Genomic DNA, 15,364 nt, shown 5'->3' with positions numbered 1-15,364 from the left:
TATGCAATAGTCATTTTCAGTTATTTTTTTCTGATTGGCATACATGTACACTTTACTGCATCTAGCTTTTTTTAGTGATATGTCTTTAATTATCAGGATAGTTTTTACAGGTAAAAATTGAGCTTGCTTTTTAGGATTTACTTTCCAGTGTATTGCATAATGATACACTACGTAATATATAGTCAAAGGCTGGCTCTGCCTTTTGGGAATTGTCACCCAGATAGCATTTGTGTTCAGTGGGTACAGCAAATCTATATTAAAATGAAGCTGCTGAAGAGCAATTTTGATGATGGGTATGATTATTAATCTAGGAGACCTTGATTAGATTTTGAAGTGCATTTTAGCTTGTGGTCTAATAAACAGAAATCCATCTAAATTAACTGATAATCTGACTGCTTTAATTTAGAATAAAAATGTACTGCTGTTTAAACATAACTTTTACTAAAAACCTCTTATACCCTTTTCTCTTGCATTGACACTGCCAAGGATAACTCTCTAATCTCTGACCTTAAAATGACATAACCAATCTAGACTAAAGGCACAATGGATTGTTGAATTCATAATGTGTAGACCTTTTAGATTAAACTACTTATTGGTAAATAAGAATTCCCAGTTGCCAAGCAACTGTCTGCCTTGGGGGACCTATTATAGTAGCTCTGTTCAAGAAAATGTTCAGGACAGTTCTGCTTCACTTTGTAGCAGTCCCTTGATGGATTTTGCTGTAGGTTTATGAACTGCTTTAACTTACTTTAAAGTAACTTAATTCAAGGTCAGTGGTCAACCAAAAGGATTTCAATACTTGTAAAGTGAATCCTGATTGTACAGTGCTGTTTTCATTTCAGTTGCTTTCATCTGAAATGCATTTGTTGTTCTTCAGCGTTCACCTTAGATTTTGGTTTTATTACTTTATTCCCATCCCAAGTATACTTCTCAGGAGTCTCTAATACTAGCAGTTTTTACAATACAAATGACAATAACTGATCTGAACTTTTTGCAGAGCACTTAAGAGTAAGATTTTTTACAACTTTCCCCACAGACTAGGGAGCCACTGGTAACAAGTGAGATGACTTCTTTATTGTGGCACAATTTTAAAATGTCATAGTTGGATCTAGCTGCACCTCTTTCCTTTTCCTGGTGTCTTAATGCCAAGTCTTGACCATTTACTTACCTACAGTTTTCCCACTTTTATAATAGATTCTGGACTTGAGAATCCTTCAGGGGTCTATGATCAAACAGCTTGCTTCAAGTATTGTGTTTTTAACAAAGGGAACAAGTTTTTAAGAGGGGAAGGAACATTTACATGTAGACTTTTTGAAAAAAAAACTATCTTCAAAAATCATACGATTGCCAGATGGTAAATTTGGCAGGGCTAATGTCTTCAGATATCCCTGGAAGAGGTCTGCGTGTCAGTCAAATTTCTCTGCAAGGCTTACTCACTATTTGTGTGTCCAGATCTCTCAATAAACTGGTGTAGTCCTTAGAAGGCTTGAGAACCCAGAGGTCCAGTTATGCCATCACTGCCTAACAGCCCTCAAATGCCTGCAGAGAGTGGGGTGTTATTTTAGCCATTGTTTTCTTCCTCTTCCCTCTCCTCTTTACAGCTCCATATTAAACTATTTGTATGTTGTAAGACAGCAGTTCTTCTTCTGTCAGGCTGTCCTTAAAAATAGTGCTTGCCAAGGGACTGTACACTTCACCAATTTTAACTTTTATCAAGGGCTGACATTTTTATACAGAATATAGAAGCTTTACCAGGCTGGTGGAGAAGATTTTTAGTAATTACTGTAACCTGCAGTGGTTTTCAACCTTTTTTTATTTGCGGACCCCTAAAAATTTCTAATGGAGATGCAGACCCCTTTGAATTGTATGTGTGGGTATTCATGTACTTGTGATTGATCATAATCATCTTTTATGGACCCTGTAGATACAGTCTGCGGGATCCCCAGGGGTCTGTCAACCACAGGTTGAAAACCACTCCTTTAGAGAATTTACATTGTATTTAACTGCATTAAACTAGCAGTAGCTCTGGGTTTCTCAAATTTTGTATCTGAACTTCCTTAGCATTCAAGTCAAATAAAGTAGGAATGTTGTCTTATCCTGCATATGTTGGGAGGAAAGCTTAAGAAATGCACAATCCAATATTTGCCTGCTATGTTTCAATTTTTGGAAGAAGCAAGCTTTCCATAAGGCCTAGTGTTTTGTACTTAAGTTTTGGATTAGTTTTGTGGGCTATACTGCCCTCTACTGCTGCCTTTGATGAATGTATCTTGAAAAATTAGGACTTGCCGCTGTGATGGTTCAGGGAATATTTGAGAAACTAGATGTGTTCATAATACCATTTATTGGATAAACTTGATTGTTGGGGGAGAAGCTTAGATGAGTTTTAGGTACAAAACAGCTTCCCTGACCTGAGGAAGAATGATACAGTCAGTTGCAGTTACTTTTCATTTAACTTATCTATATGAAGAATTGAAATAATTAGACGCATGACTTTTTAAATAAAATAATTTCTGCAGACTTGGGAATCTTATTTTAATCTAACTTAACAATATCAATTCATTTTTACTGACTTTATTTCCTGTTTCCATATAGACAAATTCTAAGATTAGATTTATTTGAATTGTAATTTATTCCATTATGGTGGCTAGCACAGACTTCAATATGGTTTTCATATCAACTTCCATAAATTTTGCTTTAAGAGTATCTTTGCCACAAATGACACAAGAAATTGAAATAGTGTTGAAGTGGTGCTGCCCTTAACTCCTGTCTAGGATACAGCCTAAGATAAATGCCACTCTGAACAGTAGCTTTCATTTAACCTCATTATGTTAATGAATGGGGTCATTTAAAATGGGAAAAGAGCTGTTAAACCTGTGGAGCAAAGAGAAGTTGTTCAAAACAATTATAGCAGTGCTCTTTACATAGTCTGTAGTTAAATCTAATTTGTCAATGAAAAAATGTTTGAAAGGGAAGAGGGCTGTTTTGTCATCTGTGAAGGAAGAGGAAGTTACAGAGGGAGCAAAATCATTGCCTGTGTTAAGCCCATGACTTTTGGCACATTACAAGATATTGGCTCAGCTACAACTACAACAGCAATGCAAATTTGTTTAAGCAACCTTAGTGGTACAGAAGGCTACCTCTGGATTAAGCAAGTATCATAAAAAGGATCTGATGTGCTGTTATGAATGAGGAAGTAAAAATATCTGGCTTTCTGTTGGAGTTTGGTTTTTTTATATGTATTTATTTGTACTTAACATACAGTCTTGACTTAATTTTTTTGAAAGTATGGACTCTTAAGAAAAGAGATTAAAATGATAGCAGTTCTGCATGTTTCCCTGATGCTTAATAGATAGCCAGTTCTCTTGCCTTCTACTGCATCAGGGAGAGGAAATAAGGGCCAGCTGTGTTTCCTGTATCAATACCCACACCTCATCTATAGCTCTGAAAATTGTATTGCAACTTCCTGTCCACTTTTTTTTCTGTTTCTACATAAAGTTATATTCCTGTCCTTCAGCCTTGGAGCGTGGTCTCTTGAAAACTCTGCAAAAACTGGATGAGTACCTGAACTCTCCTCTTCCCGATGAGATAGATGAGAACAGTATGGAAGATATCACTGTTTCTACTCGCAAGTTTTTGGATGGCAATGAGATGACATTAGCTGACTGCAACCTGCTGCCTAAACTACACATCGTCAAGGTAAGTGATTTTAATGGGCTGAAACAGTTGGTTCAGTTCCTCTTGAAACCAGGTGTGTAATAAACAGAAGAACCTGGATTTTTCTGTATAGGGATGGTTCACAACCTGCTTGAATTGTATCGAGACACCCCTAATTAAGAACATGCTGCTCAGCTAATTGCTGTGGCTTTTAGTTCAAGGAGCGCAGCTTCATGGGACTGTGGCTGTGCTCCAGCTGATTGGGCAAATAGAGCACTTCGAAGTAAAAGCAGAAAACAGCTCAAGCACCTCAGCACTGCAGATCTCTTTGCAGCTGCATATTCTCCAGCTAGTTTGCAAACCCTCATCTTTGTGGGGGCAGGGACATGTGAGAACTGTAGCCTTGCAGAGAATCTAGAATTTTCTGCATCACAAATCATAGATTTGAAAGATTAAAAACAAACAACAATTCCTGCAGTCCATTCTACTTCAGTGGACCAATTAAATAGGAGATGTACGTGTATAGATAGATGTTAAATGTAGCAAGAGTTTTAGTAGCTTTCTGTAATAATGCAGTGAGGCTCTTTGAGAAGTCTGAAACTTTGGACATTACAGTTACAGGAGATGAGAGAGGAGAAGACAGACTGATAGAAAATGAGGGTGGGAAGGGCCTCAGGAGGTCGCATCTAGTCCAACCCCTGCTCAAAGCAGAACCAGCCCCAACTAGATCATCCCAGCCAGGGCTTTGTCTAGCTGGGTCTTAAAAACCTTCAAGCATGGAGATTCCACAACTTCTCTGGGTGACCTTTTCCATTCTTTACTATACTACCCTCCTAGTGAGATGGTGAGAGAATTTTTCCTAATATCTAACCCATCCTCAATATTACAGCCTGTGTCAGGGTAAGGTTTAGTACACTGATCTTAGAATAAGGACATCTTAAGATGTACAGAGAGAATGAGGGGGCAGATGTTAGACGGTTTTCTCTCTCTCTATAGAGAAGTGCCATGGCTGTTACCAGAAGTATATAACAATGTCAGGATAGCTCAACGAAAATGAGCACTTTCTATACTATTATAGTTTATTTCTTCTTCTCTCACTATCCTTGCCAGTGTTATACTGCAGATGGAGCCCCAGGTTAAGTTTTGTGTGGAAATGGCTTATTTGCAGTGTTAGTTAATTCTCACTGCTTCCCTCGGTTTATCTGAGGACAGTGTCACTAGGGCTAGGTACCTTCCGAAGGAGCAGACATTACTCACCCTGATTATCATTAATGGAAGGAAGCTCATCTGTAAGATTGATTTTTACTGGTGATGACAACATAAGTGTGAAATGAGGGATAGAACAACTGGTGTAAAACAGTCATCGTCTTTTTTTGTTCTAGGTTGTAGCCAAAAAATATCGCAACTTTGATATTCCCAAGGAAATGACGGGGATTTGGAGATACCTGACCAATGCCTATAGCAGGGATGAATTCACCAACACCTGTCCTGGAGAAAAAGAGATTGAAATAGCTTACAGTGATGTAGCCAAGAGACTCACTAAGTAAATGGCCCTTGCAAGAGAGATGATTTCTTACATATTCCATAACAATGCTTCTAACAGACTGCTCTTTTCATATAAAATAGCAATTTATTTTGCATGAATTGGCGGTTATTCAAAGTTATGACGGATAGACCAGGTACAGTAATTACCTAAAATTTGCAAACTTTTTAGTTTTGAAGCTAGTTTTTCTTCAGCAGCAAGTCTGAAAATGAATACAGTTTATTTAATGTTGCATTGGGATAACTCTAGACTCTCTGACATGAGGGATTACTTTTGCCCTGTTGCTTTCATTTAATTGTAGATAAACTTGAAAACATTTGGTCCTTGCCTATGAAGAGAAACTTTGGGGTTTATTGATTGGTTCAGGATGCTCTTTCTTATGGTACAAGGAATATTTATGTATGTTGGAATTTACTGCTTTTCAGAAGTTCTCCTCATAACTGTTTATCTTGTCTGCAGCATATTGAACTGTACCTGTTTGTCTATCCCAGCTGTACACAAGGGGATCTTATTACTCAAAAGAGCCTTTTGCAGAAACTTGACAACTGTTTTTCAACAAAAGGGGGGAAAATTAAACTGTCGAATTAAACCATGTAAATGAACCCAGTCAGGCTCCCTGGATTTGAATGCCCTGCACTTCTGGGGAGTTCAGATCTAGGTCTGGATACTATCCAGGGGAGCCTCACTCCTGCTGCAGTTGACCATGCTTATCTACAGGCTTTCTGAAGCTGGATGAATGTTAGAAGTGGCTTGTTCCTCAGTGATGACCTGAATTTGGCTGCTCAAAATTTACTTTTGAGCCGTTGGTCAGGATGTCATTCTAACTAGCAAACCAAAAGAGCTAGGAACTTGCTATCAGTTCATTTAAGAACTGCAAGTGGCTTTCTTTGCAGTAGTTAAGAACCTTTTGTTCTGTGCAAGTCTTTCAGGCAATATTTACCTAGGAAAACTGCTCTCATAAATTGTGTAAACTTCTAAGGTTCTAATGGACAAATAGCTACTGTATGTGATGAATAGTAGTGCAATGATTAGCAATGCCAGACTGAACCATTGCAGCAGTTAAAGTAGGGATCTTGCTAGGAACTCTATTAGAAATTTTTCTGAAGCTTGTTGAAGTGACCTTTAAAAAGAATATTTGCCTTAATGTACAATATGCATTTTTACTGAAGGGGGGAAAAAAACCCTTCATTGATTTTAGTTTTTAAAAGAAATGGTGCACAAAGTTCCAGCAACTTAAACCTAGATTTATCCCTTTACTGTCACTGACCTATGTACCTGGACTGCGATTTTATATAAACGTTAATCATTGCACTTCTATACATTGAGTCTTTCTCCAGCAACACTGAGGAATAGCACTGCATTTTTTTTAAAGTGATTTTCTAAACTGGGGAATGGTTTTCTTGCTTAAAACAAAACAAAGTTTTGATGCATGTAATAAACTACTATCTAATTTTTAAAGGGTCAACAGACACTACTCCAAAGAACATTAGAGATATAAGCCTATTTTTTTGTAATGATACTTTTTTTTATATTTAACTGATTTTTAGACGTCTGGAAAGTGCTATTCCTTCTAGGTTTTTTTGGAAATAATTAACATATTGCAATAACATTAAAAATGCTCACATAAACCTACTTTTATACACTAACTTTTTGGTAAGCACTGGCTTGATGACAAACAGCCAAACTTTTCTAAGCATCCTGCTTTTGCTACTTTATATACTCATAAAGTTAGCTTGAAATAGGAAGTGATAGAGTAAAAATTCCATATTTGTATACATGGCTTGTGGTGCCTTTGTCTTGCCTTCCTAGGACTAGAATTCCAATACAGTAACAGCTCAGAGTTGTTACCAGTCTTGTCAGAGACAGTTGATATGCTTAAACCTTATTATGTATATTACAAAAGTGTTCAGGCATGTGAAAGGAAATACTACAGAGCAGCCTGGGTAGAAATAATTTAATTGTAGCCTTTCTAGATTTATTGTATCCTAACTGCACGTTCGCACCATGAATAAAGTTTGTTTCAGCAGTAATAATCCTCTTAGGGGTTTAGTGTTTGCCAGTGTGACATCCAGAGAAGGGAATGATTTTCATTTTGCCAGGTTAAAATATGGGTTGGTTTATATTGAAACAACAAGCTGGTATGTACAGCAGAATGGAAGCTTATTGATGGGGTGCTTTTTGTCACTGTATAGTTCTTAAAAATGGAAAATGGGGAGCAATTTAGGTGGATGTGATCTAGTCCAGAGAAGGCCTTAAATCAAGGTGGTAATCTTAAATTGTTTGAAGCTTAATTGAGAGATTGGACCCTATTTTCTAACTAATTAGCGCTTGTTATATACACAATTGATATAATCGGGTAAGCATATGCACGTGATCACAAAACACATTTTCATGCAGTAATCCATTTGCTGTTTTAATTGTGCTCACATAATTAAGATCAGACGTACAGTTTTCATGCCTAATTTGTCAGAGTATAAACCAGCCATGCTTTATAACTTTTCTCAAATCTTTCTGGTCAATCCTCAAACTATGGATGTCCAATATAATATACTATAATTAATTTTAAAAGTTATGGCTAAAAGCTTAGAAACAGCTTTAAAGCTCTTGCTGTCTTTGGCATTCACTAATGTATTTCTTATTACAGTGAAGTGAGTTATTGATCATCAGGGACCCTTTCCCTTGTAGGCCCAGTTCACGCAAGGACCAGGTTAGTAGTAACAAAGGACTTCGCTACGTTTCTAATTTCCTGGTAGATGCATATCTACGTCATGGTGCATCACGAGTACCAGCCTGCTTGTTGGTGACTTCAGCATAGAGACCAAGAATGTAATGGGAGATGGAGCATCTTTAACTTCCAGACGTGATCTCTTCAGGTTAGAACAGTGCAGTGTTGAGGGGTGGTATATTGAAGTGCTAGCTGCCTGTGCTAGATGGGTTTTTTGGATAGGTCATTTTAATCTGGCTTCAATCATCAGCACTGTATTATTTAAAGGTCCTTTCACAGCCATGTAAATTCTTGGCTTCTGCCAACGTGTTTACAAATCTGATCTTTGAAAGTTACAACTCAGTGCATTTTAAACAGCAACCACTCTGCCCCCTGTTTAATTTTAACTGATGCTCCTAGCCCCTTCTACGACTTCTAAGGAGTAACTGCTGTTTTTTGACTAGGCATTCCAGTTTGTAAGTTGGCTGCATGCATTGGCATGCTGAATACTTCGTTTTCAATCTGAAATATTGTATACTCCCATTAAAACATGATTATGCATGTTCCATAACCCTTATTAATGGGAAACCTGCTGTTTTCTCCCTACCCTCTTTGGTGAAAGAACAGATATCATGTAGACTACACACATTTAACAAAGCCTTTTTGAAAAAGCTTCCTATGTAGTACAGAACTGCATGTTGAAAAAGATGCGTGTGAACTCTTTGAGTGATTTCGTGCACTCCAAAACTTTCCTATGCATCTATTGTTTGTTGACGCTGTGAATGTCCCATGTGGAATGCTATAGACATGTAGTTTGCACATTCACATTTTCCCATAAAATTGATGTTTTTCTGGAATGGGCATGTCTAAACCAATTGAACTTGATAAGAGAGATTTAATCAACTTTTTATGCTGAAGTAGCAGATTAGTTTTTCATATCAAAGGAACACAGACAAATGAACAAACGATATCTTGAGCCAAACCCTCTGATTCGTATCTCCAGGCAAACCAAATGCTGGCTAAGTACAGTCAATTTACATGCTTCAACTTACATACTGTTCAGATCATTATTCAGATATGTCAAATGAATATCTTCACAATTTAGACTTTATCTCAAATTAAAAACATTTTAACCCCATCAAGATTTTGTGCCACTAATTGTTACATTTTGTGTACGGGGAATGGTGGAGCAGGACAGAGTATAAACTCTAGGGACAGGACAGCTGGAATTGGAGCTGTATTGAGGAAATACTTGAAGAGTCGATACAAATTATTGTAGTAAGCTTATCTTTCACTCTCTGGAACATCTTTTACAGGTATACCGGTATACTGCTGGCAGCTATTGTTTAAAAAAAAATAAAATTTATATTTTCACTATCAAGTGGAGTTTGCTGTTGTCTTTTAATGGCCAATATTTGTGTGCACAGATCCTATAATGTTGTACCACATGCATTATGATGAAACCCTTGAAGAGCTCCTCACCCCACTATCTCCCTGCTGTTACTGCTTTGCAGTTGAAGTGGGGGATTGAGACAATTGTTGGTTTTGCTACTGGTATAAGTAAGTAGGTATAATATCCATTTAAAAGAGTGAGTAGAATTGATTGGAAAATGCTGCTTTTTCACAGGAATCTTGAAAAGCTATTCATTTTTTTTAGAATTTTACTGTTAAGTTTTCTGTAAAGAAACTGATGTCTTTAAGTCTGCTCTTAGGAAGCATTGGTTTTCAAAAAATATTAAAAAACAAACTATTACCAAATGAAATGGCTAGCTTCCAACTTTTTCTTAGAAAAAGTTCAAATTTCCCAGGAAACTTAATTTGATTGAAAAGTCATTTTTCAGAGTATTTTAACAAAAGAGAAAAATGAATCAAGTCTAGTATTGAGTCTTAACTGACAGCTAGTTCTTTACATAAAAGCTAGGATTTGGGGCCTTAGTCACATTTATTTGGAATTTTAGCTACTTTCCTCTGCCTCTCAACCTGTCCTGACAATATTACTGTCTTGGAGTTAAGTGCTTCTTGCTTCTGGTGGATGTCAGCTCTTTGCTCTGTAGTGCTGTCAGTACTTAACATCAAACACTATGAAGTTTTGAAGAGAATAGCTTAGGCTAACGTGATTAGTGCTTCATTTCATCAGGCATGGACACATGACGTATGTTTTAAGCTTGATTTAGAAGGAGTCTTGTTAGGGCCCTGAAGGACTTTCTTAAGCAGGATCCAAGGTGCCATCACCTGCACATGACATGCCAAATAAGGGTGCTCACTGCCTGGGCCCCCAGCAAGAAGTTGGACTTCTGGCCTTGATAGAGTCTGTGAAGGCCACAACCCAGGGAGTCTTGTGGAGATGCTTGCTGTGGTCAGTGCAGAGTCTCATTGATAGCTCTGATCCACATATCCTTGAAGTTGTACAAATTTGGATCCAGACTGGATGGCTTAAACTCCTCTCTAAGGATACCGCCTTGCTTCCAGTGAAGTTAACTGGAGGTTTTCTGTTGCTTCGAATAGAACAGAATTATGCCCTAATTTGTTGTCTGATTTATAATATAGCTTCTATCACTTTGATAAATGTAGATGGGAGGTACCAAGCACCTCTCAGGCATTTACACATGGATTTTAGGTCCACTGAAACCAGTGCTTTCCCCCAACTTTAATGACCTGTAGGCTAAGTCCTTTCCGTTCTCCTCTTCACTTTTTCCCCCTTTTTCTAGGTCAGGGGCGGGCAATTATTTTGTGCAGAGGGCCGCTTACTGAGTTTCGGAAAGCCATCGAGGGCCGCATGACAGGCAGCCCAGGGCAGATTAATATTCATGTTCTACATTTTTTAGGGACCCTGCGGGCCTAGAATGGCCTGGCAGGCTGCATCTGGCCCCTGGGCCGCATTTTGCCCAACCCTGTTCTAGGCACATTGAATGACCCATACTGAGCCTGTTGCTAGCCTTTGGCATTGGTCCAAGAAAAAAAATGATACTCCTGAATTACTGGTTTCAATACAGAAGGGACCTTAAGCAGCCCACTAGACTACCCATTGCTTCAACAGTATCAGTGCTTAAAGCAAAACATTCCTGACACACTTATCTAACCTGTTCCTTTAAACCTGTTAATGATGAGGTTCTAAAACCTCCCTGGCAGTGTGTTTCAGTGTTTCGTCATCTTCACAATTAAGTTTTTCCATAAGTAACAATGGAGGCTCAGATCAGACAATTTAAGCCCACTACTGTGTGTCCTATCCCCAGGGAGTGTGGGGAACAGTTCATAACCTTTCTCTTCCCACCATTCTTTTACATATTTAAATACTGTAACATGTCCCCTCCATCTTTATTTCTGTAGACTAAACAAACCCAGTTCTTTCAGTCTTTCTTCTTTCCCTTGCTGTCTCCACCCCTCCCCAATCCTCTAACACCTTAAGGTATTACAAGACAGTAGGTTTACTTGTAATGGCACTTGCCTTTAAAAACACTGGCATTTCGGATGGAAATATTCTTTAGGAGGTTAATAAGCTCGTGACTTTTTTTTCTGGGCAACATTAGTTAAGTTTATCTCTTTGAACTGTTCAAATGGATGCATTTTTACCCAGGGCTACCATTTTTTTTATATATTAAAAGATCAAGCTAGATTTGGCTTGGTTCAGTCCTTTAGCAATTAGTATGCTTTAATAGGGCTCCAGGTTTTTATTGGAAAGGGGCTAAAACATACTAGTAGCCAAAAGCTGCAGTAATATTAATTGGGCAATGGAAATTCCAGGAACAGTTTTCTAATTACTTCCTCCTTCACTGGATTTTTTTTTTATATATAGCTGTAAAGTACCGTAGCAAAATGGGCACGGAGACCCCACCATGGTTTCTACTAACTATGCCAGTGAAAAGAAGAGGAAAGAAGAGGAATTCACTTTTTCAGCCTGCTTTCTTCATTTGGGTAGAGGATGGCCACAAGGACAAGTGCCTGTTGGGAGGGCAAATGAAAGTGGACTAGCTTTTATGTCTTCAGTCACTGATATGACTTAAATAGCTCCAGTGGCTCTGAGATGATATTGATGCACAAGTGTGAATGCCCTCAAGATGTCTGTCTCTGGGTTCTGAAAGGCATTGTATATCATTCTGAGCCACTGGGTTTGTCCATACGGACAGGGAAGGATTTCTCCAGTGTGAAGCAGACAGTTTAGAAATCTAACGTTCTATGTTCAAAATACTCTCTGGGAGCTTCACCTGCCTAACTCAGCCATACTTTCCAAATCATATCAAATCAGCTACATGCAAGATAAATGATGGGGAAAGGCTCTTGGTTAAGACCTCAGAATCCAAATTCCTGTCTGTGCTGTATAAATACCAAAGATCATGGCATGATGGATTGCATACTTGATTGGATAGTTGTTTGCACATTTGTATGCCCGTTCATGTGCACAGAAAGAGCTAATGGTGCAGTTTGGGATGCTTGATGATAAATGCTTATATATGTGTAAAACAGTTAGTGTAAACTCAGATAACATGAGTTACATCTGTATTTGCTTTTTTGCAATAGGAGCAAATGTAAGCTGTAGTACAGTTTTAAGGTCAGTTGCCTGGAGAGATGTTTTAACCATATATCTTGACAGCTGAAGAATTCAGAATTCACTTTAAAAATTCTTTAATGAGGAATAAACACCTATTTTCTTGCAAGCAAAGAAATATCAGATGGAATAATTCACTCTGCACAAAAAGCAAAGAACAAACATTTTGGCCTCTTGCTCTGCTTAACTTTCAAAGGGAAGGAAAAAAGGAAGCCAGGAAGAAAGCTTGGTGGTTTCTGGAACTTTACTCCTTTAAGATGTCTGGAGCCAAAGTTGTCCTTCCAATATACAAGGAGGGGGGAAGGTGGATATGGAGATAAGCAGCCTTCCTTGGTGTAGTTCCTACTGCCATTGGTCTAGCTAAGTTTTTGACAAGTTCTCACGGATACTGCTGAACGAGTTCCAGGGCCAGAAAGAGAGAACTCATGATTCTTTTGAATGAAGAGAAGAGCTCCTGTGTTCTTGCTACTGGATGGAGACTCTAAAATAATGTTGTTAAACATCAAACATGTGAACTTCATAAATAAATAAACAAATGGACGCCAAAGGACTTCTGAACTCCTTTGCCGTCTCAGGCAAAGGACTTGGCAAGACCTAGGAGAGTTGTTTTTGTCAGTGCTTCTAATAAGGATTCCACGCACAACAGCTCTCATGGAAGTGATGTTAATCTTCCAGCTTGCTTAGGAAGCAAACTAGATGAAATATCCCTTTCCATCTGCTGCTCAAGAGAGTTGATGGTGTACCTTGGGGGAGAACCATTTATGTTGTAATGTGCCCATATTCTTGAATTATGTCTGTGAGAACAAATGGGAAATCATGTGACATTTATTAGACGATTGTAAAGTCCCCAAGGGAGCTGGGAGAAGCTGCGTGGCTCGGGGCAGGAGACTTGGCAAAACTTACAAGAAGCATTCTGAAAGAAATAGCAGAATCACGGACATGACAACCAGGTTCTTTTCTGGTAGGTAATGTCTAAGTGCTAAGTCCGGCAACCTTTGACGGTCATCGTCCTCACATGGATGTTTAGAGGTCGAGCCATGACTCGTATTTTCCTTCCTTGCCTCGCTCTGCTTTTGCAGTCCTTGCTGCTTGATGTTTTGTTCAGGAGTAAAACACAGCTGCAGTTGACTTCTGTTTTTAATGCGCAGAAACTCACTCTAGTGTCTTTGCAACATCAGCCGGGTGTGCTCAGCTTCATGCCCAGTAGCTACCATGTGTGGAAGAACCTTGTAATGTTCTTTCTTGCAGAGCCTCAGTTGCCCATTTCATATCTTGCTGCATATACAGAGCTTTCAGTAAGAAAAGAAAAGCTGCTAATGCGTTTTCAGCCAGGTGAAAGATGAAGGATAGCTTATCTTGTCTCTGAACAATCTAAATGGTATCTAGGGGCAGTATCTGCTGCTACAGACAGTAGAGTCTTACCAGGTTTGATAGCAGACCCAGGAGCACCAGGGATCTAATCGAGCTGCTGTTGCTGCATTGTGATGTGGTCTTGGGCAAGTTGTTGCTTTTGTTCCCTGTGTTACACATCAAAGGGGAGGCAAGTGGTCTTGGCTTCAGAAAACAGGTTCTATACCTGACTCTGACTCTGCTTTGCTAAGTGACCTTGGTCAGCTTTCTCTTTGCCTTATTTTCTCCATTAGTGAAATGGTGGAGATGGTGCTACCTTTGTAGAGCAGTTTGAGATCTGCAGATGTGAAGTACCGCGGTCGTTATTAATCTACATTGCAGGACCATCAAGTACTAAATGGCATAAGGTTTAACAGGGTTGCAGCTCCCCCACCTCTGCAGTTTAGGCCTGTTTCTTTACTGGCCTGACTTGCTGACTTGCAACAGGCTTGTCTCAACCGTGGGCTCCTGAACTCTGGAGCATTTGATAGCCAGGTCTGAGTTTTGAAGCTTACGCTCATCCTTATGTATTCAAGGTACTCACACAAAAGGGCTGCCAGTGCCTGCAGGCTGAGTGGTGTTACCTGTGCACAGATGTGCACAGTCAACCAGCTCAAGCCTTATGCTATTGAAGGTCATGGGGACACAGTATAGGGAAAAGCTAATGACTTCTGTTCTTGTAAGTAGTAGCAAGTATTGACAGGTATATGCCATGCTGGGTTGGTTTTAATTTCTTTGGGCAGTGCCTCATGGTGACTGGGGGGCCTGTTAGTACCTCCAGAACTTTAATACAAAATCATTTGGCTGTGCTCAGCTTCACTACACCTGCTCCCCTGTTATAATTGTAACCATATTTGTAACAAGCCTCCATTTATTGCAGCCATCAGGAAATTTGAACACCTAAGCCAAGATTTTCAAACACAAATTGTGATTTGTGCAGTCCCTCAAAATCCAAATTCCTCTGTTTTTTCAGACAGATGAACACCCTATGCTTGGAAATTGAGACACAGGAGATGTCAGGCTGGGTACTCAAAATTGCTACCTACTGGGGCCAGGAATTCAAAAATATTTGTACAGTTTTTCCTCAGCTGGTAGCACTAAGGTCTCAACACCTTCAGTGCAGCTTATAATGATGGTGCAGTGTTGGCTGAAGGAGTTAAATAGACTGTTTCTTCCTTGTGAACAGTACTGGCAGCGTCCTGATCAGAAATCAGAAGACAGGCCCTTTGAGATCACAGTACTTTAAAGCATTGGCGGGGGGGGCATTGTTATTACTGGGATTTTCCTTCATGGTGCAAATGCTGTTCCTCTCGTGTCTCAGCACCACACTTGACAATTTTGTTACACATGCTTGTGCTCCTTTATTGTATTTTGCAAGGTCTTTCATTGTACATTCAAGCAGCGGGCATTGCAGCAGGTGTTGAATAGTCTGAGGCTCTGTGCTGCAGTCACAGGTGGTTGAATCAATGGTATAGCTTCTTCATTATTTCCATGGGGTGATTTACTTCTGTACCCGGGCAGTTGAGATATC

The 15,364-nt window shown here is 39.1% G+C and overlaps 1 protein-coding gene across 1 annotated transcript in view; it reads left to right on the top strand.

Annotated features, from left to right (window-relative positions):
* The window catches only part of CLIC4 (chloride intracellular channel 4), a 57,162-nt gene extending 47,880 nt beyond the window's left edge, over positions 1-9,282 (top strand). The window contains exons 5-6 of the mRNA XM_006276769.3: positions 3,515-3,696; positions 5,037-9,282. Of these exons, the coding sequence (XP_006276831.1) occupies positions 3,515-3,696; positions 5,037-5,201 (347 nt within the window). The 3' untranslated portion in view covers positions 5,202-9,282. The remainder of the gene's footprint in view (positions 1-3,514; positions 3,697-5,036) is intronic.
* Positions 9,283-15,364: the final 6,082 nt, after the last annotated feature.

The sequence above is a fragment of the Alligator mississippiensis genome, chromosome 6 (assembly GCF_030867095.1).
Source record: "Alligator mississippiensis isolate rAllMis1 chromosome 6, rAllMis1, whole genome shotgun sequence".
Taxonomy (NCBI): Eukaryota; Metazoa; Chordata; order Crocodylia; family Alligatoridae; genus Alligator; species Alligator mississippiensis.
Note: the sequence above shows the minus strand (reverse complement) of the source record. Positions and strands in the feature narration are given on the sequence as shown.